At 44.5% G+C, this 13,644-nt stretch overlaps 1 protein-coding gene across 1 annotated transcript in view; it reads right to left on the bottom strand.

Annotated features, from left to right (window-relative positions):
• Window positions 1–1,867: 1,867 nt before the first annotated feature.
• The window catches only part of PLXNC1 (plexin C1), a 73,842-nt gene continuing 62,065 nt past the window's right edge, over window positions 1,868–13,644 (bottom strand). Inside the window, exons 24-31 of the mRNA XM_076328584.1 lie at window positions 13,109–13,163; window positions 11,965–11,996; window positions 11,774–11,881; window positions 9,672–9,835; window positions 9,088–9,235; window positions 7,094–7,234; window positions 6,930–7,004; window positions 1,868–5,223 (exon numbers count right to left, since the gene is read on the bottom strand). Coding sequence (XP_076184699.1) covers window positions 5,119–5,223; window positions 6,930–7,004; window positions 7,094–7,234; window positions 9,088–9,235; window positions 9,672–9,835; window positions 11,774–11,881; window positions 11,965–11,996; window positions 13,109–13,163 — 828 coding nt within the window. The 3' untranslated portion in view covers window positions 1,868–5,118. The remainder of the gene's footprint in view (window positions 5,224–6,929; window positions 7,005–7,093; window positions 7,235–9,087; window positions 9,236–9,671; window positions 9,836–11,773; window positions 11,882–11,964; window positions 11,997–13,108; window positions 13,164–13,644) is intronic.

Here is a 13,644-nt window from a genome sequence, read left to right as displayed (position 1 = left end):
AAAAGCATCGAAAGATTACGTTTTTAAATGTTTTTATATAAATGATGTAAAATTATTTGGAAGTCAAAACATATGAAATAATCTCATCACACGAAACTTTAAAAAACATTTATCAAGGTTTGGGTTGTGCTGACATTTTAAATAAAAACTAAAATCAAATTTTTTTGATAAATCCTTCAAAACTTATTTGATAATATCCTCTTACTCCTTCAGTGTAGAAGTTACTGTATCAGCGTGGAGTTTTGGTGGGTTGCTGTTTTGGTTGTTAACAATGCTGTAATCCATGTTTGGATCATTATTTTGAAGTTCCCATGCAGACAGAGAGGATGCAATGAAATGGAGAAAGTGCTGACAACTTTTATTTGTTACCCTTGACAATGTGCCTCTTGCATTTTTATAGTGGGAATAAGCAATAATCGGGTTTTTTAATATAATGTAGCAGAGATGAAGTATAACAAATCGCCTTCACATTATGAAAATATGTTTGTATTTGTTGCTACTGTAATTTGTTTACTTAACTACAATAAAATTATTTATTCAAGGTTGAATGTGTTTAAAATCTGCCCCCCCCCCCCCCCCCCCCCTTCATTATCAGTTTAGTAACAGAAACTTGTAAAGGATCAATTAATTTTTTTTGACTTGGTAGTGAAAACTTTCCTGGAAGCATAAGAATGATTTTATCTGTTTTTTGGGTTTGTTTTATGGTTTTGTTTTGTTTTTTTTCCAAATACTGCAGTGAAAGCATGAGACAGCGAGATATGCAGTGCGATTTCTTTTAGTAACTTATTTGGTATTGTTACTAGATTGTAGTAACAGCCACTTGCATGACTACATTGCCTATGGTGACGCTGTCGTCCATTCAACTTTTCTCTCCGGACGCTGCATTTTTGATTTTCCATACGGTACGTCCGTACAAGGATTGTGCTGCACTTTCTTGGGGAATCTGTTAGACTTCTCCGAGGAAAACAGTGTAACTACGAGGAGTAACAGAAGCTATTGCTACTGTCTCCTGCAGGATCAGTTTGGAAAAAGTAACTACCTGTGCCTGAGCCAGCTTTGCCGAATGTCCTGTTCACCAACGTCTGCCAGTAGGCGATGGCTGCAAAGCGCTAGCTCTCAACCGCCTCGCGTTGCTGCCCCCGGCTCTGCTTACGTGGCCTCCAGCAAGACTTCCAGCCGGTGCCGGGGGGCAGGGAGGGCGGTTTATGCGAACCAGGGAAGCCTCGGAGGGCAGAAAAAGGGTAACAGCGGGAGGAAGAATTGATGGTTATCTACCGCTTTGTCCCTCTGGGGCTCCTTGCGTGAGAGTTGATTTCCTGTCCCTGCAGCACCCTCTCCTGAAAGAACAGTTATCAGGTTATCCTCGTTTTTAACATCTTTAGCTTTTTAAAAGCATCATCGGCCTCAGAGCCCTGAAGCAGTGACGTTGTAGCGCGGCTCCTGAAGGCCGTGTGGAGGTGTAGCGGGCACTGCCTCTTCGGCCTGCCGCTGCTTCACGGAGGATGCTCCCCCCCCCACCCCAGGGAATCCCCTCCGCCCCCTCCCTGCCCCCCGGGCCCCGCAGCGAGGTCGCTGCTCGGCAGCTGCTGGGCTTCGGGCCAGTCCCTCTCCGCCCCCAGCATCCCCCGAGCCTGCATCGTACCTTCCTTTTTTTGTACTTCCCAACGTCAGGGCGACGGAGGTGGTCTGTCACGCACGGTGTTCACCGGCGTGGCTCTGCCTTGGAGCCGCGCAGGGCTGGAACCGCAGTAGTAGCTCTCAGCTGACGCCGGTCAGTGTCTTACGCCCCATTCCTTGCACGACCTCGGCATTGCTACAAGCGGTGCTTGCTTTCTTTCAACCATTTTAAAGTACACGTTAATCAAAATAACCTCCAAATGCATTTTATTCTAGAGAAACCCATACAAACACCAACACGTTATTTGTCATTTGCACTTTTTTTTTAACCATTCATTTTAAACAACAGGTTAACTTCTGTACAACAGGAATTACTTTACACATTAGTAAGATTTGACTTTAAACTAGATGACTGCAAAATAATGCTCTGTAAGCTAGTGTTAAAAAATACGCCGTTTGCCATAGCAGTTTGCCTGTAAACATGTGAAAATACGTTAAAGGGAAGTTTGCTTTCCTTTCAGAAAATGCTATTAGAATTGTTGAGCTGCCATACCACAGCTTTAGGTGGGGGGGGTGGTTCTTTTTGTCTCTGTAAGAGTAACAGCGAATTGCAGATATGGAAGGTGTGCCAATGTGTTGTGTGCTGACCCAAACCTACCAAAAAAGAGCCACAATCACTTCATTATACTTCACATCACTTCGTGAGATCCACTTGATGGGTTACAGAGTCCCAGCATGACTTTAAATGGTTTACTAACAGAGTGACGCTGTTTAGGAGGCTTGAATAAAAGGCAATAATCCTATTCCAGGCTGTAGGCTAAAGCTACAGGGCCTGCTTCAACACATACTTAATCTCTAGAAATCATTAAAGCTATTGTAGCAAACAAGCAGTAGTACAAATACAGAATAGGACTGATTTTTCATTTCCTCATCATATAAACACATATAGTGAAGTTCACAGGATCAGACCCACGCAAACAGACTATTTTACAGCTTTTCAAGCAGAAATGTTGGGGGGTTTTTTTTGTGGCTTTTTTTTTTTTTTTTTCTTTTTTTTCTGCCTGTACAGAAGGTTACTGTTGAACAAAACTATCACAGTTCATTCAAATGCACTGCCAGCAAACACCTGAAGTGGAATGGAACTGCTGAGACATCGGTCTAACTGGAAAGAGTAACCTGCTTATGCCCCTCCTTTAATATTAATTACTGTGCTTTTTTTTTCTTTATTTGATGCTGCTTTAAAAAGTTAGGTTAAGAATGATAAAAATCAAGCCCTTAAGTACAGGTATTCTAAGCTTAAGTGCTACTCAAGCCACAGTCCGCTCCTTTAGGACAGAGGGCAAGATAGGTTAGGGTTGGGGTGGGTTGTTTTTTCTTTTTTCCCAATTAAAATTAAACTTACCACAATATATTGTGCCAGGCAGAGAAGAGAACTGCTGAAAGTACTGCAACACCGTAGTGCAGTTTCCTGAACAAAGCCATACATTCCATCAAGTATAAAGTGTAAACTTAATAGCAAGTATAAGACTTGAATTAAAACACAAAAAAAGCCATCACAGTATGGGTTGGTGGCTGCCCTCACTGATATGCAAGAGGTACAGTTTGTGCAATCACATGGTAGGGAGCGGGGCAGACCAGTAGGCAACGTGTTTTTGTGTTTGCTTTTTCCCCACGTTAACAGGTGGCCCTGCTTCTGCCAAAGCGTGGTTAGCGTTCGCTGGCACTGGCCGGCCGCGTGCTGTGGGATTGCACCTGGTACCAGCTCCTGGTAGGCACTGCAACCAAACCCGCCAGCTTTAGTATTGTTGTACTGCAGCCTCTGGGCTGCTCCAAAGCAGCGGTGCACACTAATAAATGTTTTGAGCGCTCCGCTGCCTGGGAGCCCTGCGTAGGCGTCTCTGGCTGGTCACAGCCCCAGCATAGGCTTTCTGTACTAAACTTGGGCCATCTGTGCCATTCGCAGCCCGTGGCGCCCTCGCCGCTGCCAAGGCAGGGGACAGCTCTTCCCTCTCCTGTGGGCCACTGCGCTACGCCACTTGCCTCCAGCGGTGGGACCTTCCGGCAACGTGTGGAAACGTATCTCCATCTCATCAACGCCTTACCTCAAATCTGAGGGTAGGCTGCAGCCTAAGTGCCTCCGTGTGCCTGAAGCAGAGTCCACGGCAACAAAAGGTTTCAGCTCTGTAGTGGAGGGTAGGACTGTGCTGGTGTGGTAGCAGAACCAGAGCCACGGCTGCGCCTCCGTGGCTTTGCACGGTAGCCACTGCACCAGCCTCGTCTCAGCAGCATGGCCACGTACCTGCTTTCCAGCTGGGCTAACTTCAGCCACCAGTGCAAATGTAACGGACCCCTGTGAAAATGGCCAAGCCTCAAAAAACACCCCAGCAGGACTAAGGCAGTTGCCTCCCTCTGCAGCCCTAACTCTCGTGTTTGTATCAGTTTCTCATACAGAGGCAGAGATTGCACCAGCCCTCCTGTTCTCACATGTTATTAAACTAACCCTCTTTTGACAAAGCCTTTGTGTGGACAACCTGAAAAAAAATATGCTGGCTTTAGATTTGTGAGGCCCTTGTACACGGATGGCAAGACTGGCCTGGACTGTCAGCACTGATGCATGGGCCGATCATGCACCTGAGTACAGGTTTGTGCACCAAAGTGCAGCCATCGTCAGCTGCTTCATCAAATCACAACGGTGTTCCGATGCGGTGCAGCTGCATGGAGGCTTCACGTGTGAAGCTGCTCACAAGTGTTTCACAGCTTTTTTAAGGATGGAAAGGTAGAAATGTAAACACAGACTGATGCCGGTCTAGCGCCCTTCTCCAAAAGCCTCCCCCCGTGCTCGGTGGTTGGCTTCGCTTCGCACGTGGAATTTCTAACCTAAGGAAGAGAAGTCCTGCCACGTGGCGTTTGGACTTCAAACCTCAGACCCACTTTTTCTGCTAAACACACTTGTCCTAAGTGTCACTTCGGTGCTGTTTTTTTTTTTCAAACAGGAACCAGTGTACATTTGTCTGGAAGGAAGGAAACTGCAGCTGACCCATATTCTGAAGCCGGAGCTCATCCTCACCGTTAGCAAAGGCTGCCGAAAGGATGTGGCGAAACATCAGCTTTCTCTCTTCAAAAAAAGAGCTAAGCAACTTACAAGTTCACATGGGCAACTCTAAACTTGCCATGTGTTTTGCGCATCTCCCGCAAGCTTGTTTTTAAGTAAGCAGAAAGCTTACTTAGGCAGTATTTTTGAACCAAAAGGTACATGTGTTCAAAGTACCTAAAAATGCTGGCCCTGCCAATGCTAGACTTGCTTTCGCTTTCATGCCCGCGTTTGAGTAGCTACCCCTGCCCGTGCTTCATTCCCAAACGCAGGTATTACTTGGAATGGTCAGAGTGGAGAAGAGTGTCCAAATGTTTCAAACCCTGTACATATAGTCAGTCAAAACAGTTTTGGGAGCAGTAGCGCTTATTTAAAATCCCCCACAGTGATGCTGTGAGTCAGTGCTCTGCTCAAAGCCATTTGCATTTTTTCTTTTCATCAAATAAGGCTTTTACTTGCTGGAGCTGTTTCTGGACTTCTTCAAACCCCCGTTCTCGCTCGAGTTTGCTGACAATCTGTTAACAATTAGCAAAAAAGAGAATCATTTCTTTAGTGCTTATTTTACTTGCTGTTTTTTAAAGCCTGCTTTTCTGCATTCCAACAACTACTGGCAGAAAAATCCATCTGAATGCCTGCCTATATGTAAACATTCTTTTCTGACTTTAACACTTTATTTTGGTAGTTTTCCTTTCAAGTCACTATGATTACAGGATTTGCAACACTTCCACAAAAGAACGACAGAGCCAAGCAAAAAAACCCAAAACAAATCCAACACATGTTCATCTCTTGAAGTGTGAGGCGAGGCCAGTGCTCCAGTTTTACCCTAGAGCAGATTTGCAAATGCTATTTTATTTCTCTTCCTCTGCCCTATAATCTGAGGGCAAGGAACTGCCTCTCTTCCTCTAGCTGGTCCACTTGGCACCGACCCACGTGATAGGAAGGAGCACTACTGCTGTCTGAAAACCCTTTGCTGGCAACTCTACGAAGCGACTGAGGTCTCAGCAAACAACGAATGAGGTTTAGCTGCTCCCAGTCAAAAGCCAGAGGCGGAAGAGCAGAGGAAGGGTTTCCTTCTGAGGATGGGATAAGTTTAGCCAGTACTAGCTTCAAAAAAGCAAAAATGGGCACTAAGATTAGAAAGTATTCTGAAGTCTCCTGCGTCAACAATTTTAATGAGCTTAATCAAGTGTAGCGCCATTCTGAGTATCATCCCAAGCTTCTTTTAAGAGGCAAAGATTTGATGCCGAACCCAGATAATTTGAGATGTTAGAGATCAGAAGTGGTAAGCTAGCTAACAGGTGACTGAGAACTGGATGATTACAGCAAGCGCTGCTGCTGTGCTGCTGGGGAGGAAAGAGAGAAAGGTCTGGTTGCTGGGAGACCCAGACAACCTGCTGGAAGTGGTAACGAGGCCTTCAGGCAACACACCCCAGCTGGCTCTTATCTTCGTTCCTGCGCAGGCACATGCAGCCTCTGTTAAGGATGCCGAGCAAAATGGAGTGGAGAATCCTATCATGCAAAGCGGAGGGCAGGGATTTTCTTACAAAGCAGCTTAGAGGTAGCCTGTGACCAGGCGCTTTCAGTTGAGAAAAGATTTCTTTTGTTAGCAGTAGCAGGGACTGGAAGCTATAGCTTCTTTTCTTTAAGAGAAAGACTATTAGAGCAGAGCATAAGAGGGCTATGATGGGAAAGGAGCAGACACCTCTTCCTGTAAGGCTGAGTCTGCTCCGCTGAGGTGTTTGTACTGACTGTTAAATCGAGATCCCTCGTGCTACGTTCTAATCTGATTTCCGAATCTCCAGGGAAATTGAGCGCATGCACAGGAGTTGTGACAGGCATTAGCAGATACTCTGCAAACATAGTAAAACAAGAAGTCTAGGCTGTATGGGAACTTTCTCAAAACTGCAGGGAGAATTTTATTGCCACTGTCTCTGTGAAATACAGTGGTGACAGTAAAGGTGCCTTTAGAAACCTTTGGCCGGTGACCCCTCCGGGAGGTGGGGGCTCCAGCCGCCCCGGGGGCTGCACTGCTCTGGGCCCACACAGCTCAGCGGGAGGAGCAGCCGTGGCTGCATCACTGAGAAGGGGCTGTCTCTGGAGTGGCACCCAGTAAGTCACACACCAGGCCAGCCCTTGGTTACTTTGTCAAGCCCAACTTTCAAGCCTGAGGAGGAAGCAAGTTAACATCAAGGGGTTAAGCAGGAATAGCAGACGTGCTTACCTCATCATAGTATTTCACTATGTATCTGTAGATTTCAGTCAAGGCCACTTTCTCATTAAATTCATTTTCATGTTTCTAAAACAGAAAACAGTTCCAGTCAGATAGTTCTCCTTTTTAAAAAACTTAACATGAAAGCAAATGAAGTTGCTGCTTCTCAACCATACCTTAGATTCCTGAGTTAGAAATTCTTCAACCTCTGAAGTGGTCAATGGAGGCAGATCCCTGATGGCTTTATAGTACGCTTTCACCTCCTTCTTGTAGAGTGGAATGTCCTTAGCGTAGAGAAGCTTATTTGTTGGTGCTTCCTTAAAAGAAAATATTTGAAGCCTTGTCAATTTTCACAGCACAGATTTCCTAAGGTTCCACCTCCACATAGTTAATTGCATCTAATTGTGTCTGTTCTCTGTGTGACTCATTTCTCTTTGCAGTGGTTATATGCAAAGAATCAAGGTTATGAAATAAAGATGAGGAACAGACGCAGGACCTCAGCAACAGTGCATTGTGTTTCATGACAGTTGCCATATAATTATTTCTATTGGCATCAGGAGTGATGAACATGTGTCCCTTAGACATATTTTTCTTCCTTACTTCCTCCTCACCGCTCCCCAGACCTGAAAGATTGGGAAAGCTGAACCAAAGGGCTTGAGGCTGGTACCCTGTTTACATAGAGGATACAGCAGGGCTGTGGAAAGTTCCCCCAGGGTAACATGCCAGAGAGCCTTGCTAGATCCTGTCCTGGCGGAGAGTGCCCTAAAACTCTCTGGTCCCTACTGCTCCTTTTGCTCGGGGGTTCGAGAGCATGGAGAGCTGGCTGCCAGGCACGCACAGCCAAAGGGATTTATTTTTTTCCCCAGGGCTTCAACAACCCGGGTCAGCACTGACCTACCAGGCAGCTTTAGGCTCATCTGAGGAAATAAATGCTGGTGTTTGTGGTAGGAGCCGAAGCCCCACCTGGAAACCATGTTTTCAGAAGGTAAAAGTGGGGGCTGGTAGTTTCCTGTCACTGCTCTAGTTTAAATTCTGGGGAATAAATGACACAACCATGTGATATCTTGTCACTACTGTTTCCGCTGTGGGATGAAATGATTTAAATGTTTGTTTTCTCAGTGGCTAAAGAATGTTCTAAGATAAAAGGCTAAAAATCATGAAAGTAAATACATTTTAGTACTAAAAGGCCACAGGATGTTTACTGCATTGCAAACCTTTATCAGGTTTCAGCATCCCTTTTCAAATGGCTAATGGGAGCTGTTGTACTTCACAATGGATGTTAAGCATGGAAACCCAAGGGACCATGCTCATTTGCAGTTTTTCCATCAAGCAAGTGATGTGATTAGTTTTAATTCACGACACTTCACTCCTAAAATAAGATAAATACGCACATTTTTTGTTATTTACCTTTAACAGATGAGCAGTTGGTTCAGACCACATAGGAAATTAGTCCATTTTTATACACATTATTTTTTAGGCTAAAAAATCTCTAGCCTGTTTTTCTTGGTAGTATGAGCCTGAACAAATGCTTCCTGCTTTGGTCCAAAGAAAAGGAAAACATCCTCGGGGAAAAGTGAAGTATTTCTGATCCCCAGAGTTTTGGACACTGTACTAAAGAGCTTTTGAATATAAGATTCCTGGACTTGTTACTCCAGCAAATAATTTTGCATATAAAAGGGAGCAGCTAATACATGTGAAAGGAACTGTTTCAAACTTCAGAGCTCTTTCAAGTATTCTTACAGCTCCCAGTAGCTTACTATGAGTGTTTTCTGAACATCGGTGTGTGGCAGACAAAATTTGGACTACTTATCAAATAATGTTAATACTTTTAAGACCTTTGTTTGAAAATTCTTTAAAACGTCATTAAAATCTTACAATTTCCACCCCCTTCCACATATTCTATAAACACACTGTGCAGAAACTAACTGCAGAGAAGACAAGCAGCAGTTAACTATAAACACAGCATTCTGTGGCCTGTATCTGTCTACTCCTGTGAATTCTTCAAAGCCTTGTGAGGCGGAGCAACAAGGAATGGAAACCCAGCTTGCTTAGGCCCCTGACAGCTTTGCCCCCGATGTCAGCAGATCCAGGACTTCATCCCCTAAATCATTATACAGTTGAAAAAGACATTGGTTGAGAAGTTAGCAAAACATTGGAAGGGCAGCATTACCTTCCCCAGTGTCTGTTCTGCTAGAGAAAAGGCATCCATGAAAGCTTGTGCGATTACAGACAAACAGCCATCTATATGTGAAGTCTTCTTAATATCAAAGACAAACTGGGGATTCTTCAGTATGTTCACCCAGAAGCGAAGAGGAAGACTAGACAGAGAAAGAAGAAGCATCTTTAAAATTAACCACTCAGGTAGCACAACTGCTTTAAAATGGTAGTTTAATTGCACCGCAGTCATGGAAAAAAGCACATTTCTGGGCTGCTTATTCATGTTAAAAAAGGGATCAGGGAACAAAGGCCACAGAGCAAACACATCAGTCAGTCACCCTTCCATCTTCAAACAATGCTCTCAACCTGCAGATACTTCTGAGTGTGAATTCAGTATGCAGACTTAGAAGTCCTGGAAGCTATGGTGGTTTGTATCAGTATCCAATATACTAAAATTACTGGGATCCACAAAGCCAAACAACATCTTCAACCAGACGTGCCAAAATCTTATTCTTCTGATCACAGGTGACCTGTTCCACCCTTGCAACTACATTTTCAGAGAGTGCACGCACTCCTGTGCATATCATATGGGCATACCTGTTGGTTTTCCATATATGGACCACATCAGGGTCAGTAATTTTTTTGCTTTCAGCCTGGGTATCCAGAAAGTCAAAAAAGTACTTGATGGCAACCGGTGCTTTATTGTTGGGTAAACTCCAAATGCTCCTGAAGAGCTTCTCAACAACCGAATGAATTGCAACCTGAAAAGTAAGAAAATGAACAGTGCTATTATTACACAAGAAAAGAATAGGATTTCTTGTCTCAGAGAGCTGAGCATGCCCCAAGGCAACCACACACAGAAACTACAATATGCTTGTGGCAAACATCTAAGCCATAGGTTATTGGCAAACAAGATAGTCAATAACAAAAAATGAAACCACAAATACACCATAATGAGCTGCTTTCTAATGTCACATGTCCTATCACTTTACTGACAGGAGAATTGTGGTGAACTCTGTGATGAATCGTAGGTGGAAGGAATCACTCGTTCCAACAAAGACAACATCAACTCTTCAAATACTGTTGGCACCGTTGCTAAAGGCATTTGGAAATTGTGACTGGAAGTAAGAGGGAGGTGAGCAAAAGGAGTTTAACCAGTTTTCTAGGGCACTGGCCTTCATGGTGCCATCTGCGACACATATTGAACACGTGTGCTCATCAACACTTCACAGCCAAGCGACTGTGGTGCTTGATCTAGCTCTAGGATAACAGCTTTGGGTGGCATACGAAGACACTAATATTAGAGAGAAGAACTGAAAACTGAGTATTTCTGATCCAGCAGTGAAGCTATTTGGCTCACAAAAGCAATGGCTTGGTTGCTGACGGACTCACTGACATCATCACAGAGTATTCATAAGTAGAGGCAAACAAAGCAAACCACTGTTTTGTGCTTTTTTTCTTCACATCTGTTCTGAAGCTCAGTTCAGCCCCATCTTCTCTCAACAAGAAGGATTTAAGTGTATCCCAGGGCCTTGATGTGCTACTTGCCAGTTCATTTCACGTGGCAAACTGCAGTTGTGTCTGTGTGCATGTATGGGTGAGCGAGAGAGGGAGAGACATGGTTCAATGCAATTTCCTTTAGTGCACGATGTATCATGGGTGGAATTTCACAGTGAAGGATATCACAGCACTGTTGTTCAGAGCACTATCCTATTTTGGAGAAGGAGATGATTAATTTAAAGCCCTTTAAAAGGACTGTTTCTTAAGAGCCTGATCTTTTCTTTTGTACTTCAGTCTTCCCCCATAAGGTGTTACTGGTTTATTCCAGCAATTCCTAAGGGCTTATGTTAGTTTCCACAGTTAATGAGAAATGACCAGTCTTCACTCTCACTTTGGGTAGCGTCCCAAATTACTTCAGATGCTATCAACAATCTAATTAAATAATGATTGATAGATTTTTAAATGCAGGAAGGCCATAATCATCATCTCTTCAGGTCTCTTGTATCGCACAGTTCTCAGTGTCGTGCACTGATTAATATTTTAAGTAATATGCTGTTGCAAAGAGTTTTATAACCCTTTTGAGTAAGTCAGAAACAAGATGACATTACCAGAGGGAGCGAGCAGGGCTTATTCCTAAGGAATGCGCACTGTATAAATTAGGTACTCGTATTATAAATCCTAAGGACCTTGTTTTTAAAATTAATCTAGTTATTTTGGATGCTTAATTTGAGGCCCTAAAAGATTATTTCATTTCATGGGCAGTATTTTGTGAAATTCAGGCCTGGGAAGTTGTCTCTAAACTGGGCAAACTCTAGGAGAGAGTGAGGAGACTGTTGACTGAAAGCCGTCTCTCCAGAAGGGATCGTTCTCGCTCTATGGGACTCAGTGGCAAAACTCACTTTCTGTAAGCTCAATAACTACCTTTTTTCTTTAACCTGAGAAAAAAGGTTGTCTTACTGAGGAGATAGAGAGTGCGAGTAATAGACAATTTTAGAACTCTAGCATTAGAAAACCTGAAATGCGTCCGTCTTTGCAAATGGTCATAATCCATAGTGAATTTTATAGGCTATCTTTTCATTTAACATTCGATACACATGCAGGAAGTCTGCATAATTTCTGCTTTAATTTCTATTTCTGTTGTGCCAAACTAGCCAAGCCTAACATCAGCCCTCCCCCATAATAAGGCCTTTACAGTTTACCTTGGTTGACAGAAGCTTTGTCAGATACATTTCTTTCACTTTGAATTTTTGCTTTCCTTTGTGACCTGCTCCTTTCACATCTTTGTTTGCTTCGGAGTCTGGTAAAATCTGAAGAGATTAGAGAGATTACACAGATACAAATACAGCTCAGTATTAAATCTACCACTTAACAGTGTAATGACTGAACTCACCAAATGACAGTGTTCATCCGAGTAGTCCACATCTAAGCAAGAGAAAGCAGAGAGCGAACAGGCATTAATGAAACACACAGCTACAAGCTTGTGAATTCTGCTGGGCTCTTGGCTGTGCAGCAGGGTGCATGCCAGGATGCCGAGCAAGCAGGCGTCATGCTTTCCTGTCTGCAGTGTGGGGGAAGCCTCTGAGAAATGCACAGGTCCTGGCTCACCTCCCCAGTGTCAACCTGTAGCTCGGACCACTAAGCTAGGGCATCATCATCTGCTGCTGGGGTAAGCTGGCAGCAAATCGCAGCTCCTCTGAAAGGAGGACGATAGACAGCAGATGAGATGATTGCATTGGTTTAGTCTCCAAGAGTACTCAGTGCAGGCGGGCTAAAGTCAGGCTTGAAAGCAATGGCTGAGAATAGACAACCCTGTTCTTGCTGAGGGAAAGAGCAATGCCATCCCAGTGACTTGCGCCTCAGGGACACATCTCTCCTAACTTTAGATGTCCACTTTGACGGTGAGGTGAATCACACGCTAGAAGAGTCTGTTTCTCCCCAGGGGCTACAGAAAGTCCATCTCCACCGAGCCACCAGCTGGGCTGGAGCAACCTGCATCACAGGGATAAGGTAAGATGAACTGACCCCTTGTAAGCACCCTTTAACTCCTGACCTGCTGTTGAGACAGACGAGTCAAAGCTTTCAGAAACACAGTCAAGAGAATAAGGAAAATTCCAAAACTGAGGTTTTTTTGTTATGGCTGTCTCTGGACAGCATACCACTATGTCCGTGATGCACAACGCCAGGCACCGGAGCAGGCCATGTTCCCCATGTTGGTCTCACCAGTCAGCACATTGTGTCACCTGGGCTTCCCTGCCCTGCTTTCCTGCCTATGAGTCTGTATCTTTAAGCATTCATTTGCCAAGGACTGTAAGTCCTTCTGTCCTTCTTTCCTTTGCCTTCTTCCCTCCTCCTAGGCCCACTGTGCCTGCCAGAGGCCCAGAGCCAGGGTAACATGGCTCTTCCTTTGGCTCAGCTATATCAAAGTGCCAATTTTTCTGACCTATTGACCAAGATACAACCTGTCATAGCTCAGCCCTCTGCATTCCCAGCCCACTCTCCACAAAAGATTAAATAGGTTGCAGTTCCTTTGTTACCTGATCGGGTATTTGCCTTCTTTTTAAAGACTTTTATGGTTGCTCCATTTGAAATCTGAAAGCAAAAACAAACATATCATGCCAAAACAAAAGTGTCTAGAATTCACGAAACCCTCAGTTTCATTTCCTCTGTCCTTAAGCCCGTGGCAGTGCAGAAGCATGCCAGCCTGCTTCGTTCTCACCACGGTGTGCACGGCGCTCAGCAGGCAGCCAGGGCTGGGCTTTCAGGCACAGGCAGCAGCTGCAGTTTGTTAGCCTTACCTGGCACGGTGAGAAGGCAGCTCTTCCAACAAACCGGCCTTTAAGACCTTTCCCTTTCTTTGATTTTTCTGGTTCAGCCCCTACCTATTTGGACATTTTCGTTTTCATGTACTGCTTTGTGCTGCTTCTTGCATCCATCTTTCTACAGATAGCCAGACAATTCAACCTGGGCACCAACGCAACAGGATCTTACGGGAAGGTGAGGCAGGGAGGGGAACACAAGGATGATTTCTCTTCTGCCCCCCCTTCTTCCAGCTCAGTCCATTCCCCCCATG

This window comes from Aptenodytes patagonicus, chromosome 1 (genome assembly GCF_965638725.1).
Source record: "Aptenodytes patagonicus chromosome 1, bAptPat1.pri.cur, whole genome shotgun sequence".
Classification (NCBI taxonomy): Eukaryota; Metazoa; Chordata; class Aves; order Sphenisciformes; family Spheniscidae; genus Aptenodytes; species Aptenodytes patagonicus.
This window is presented reverse-complemented; position numbering and strand designations above follow the sequence as displayed.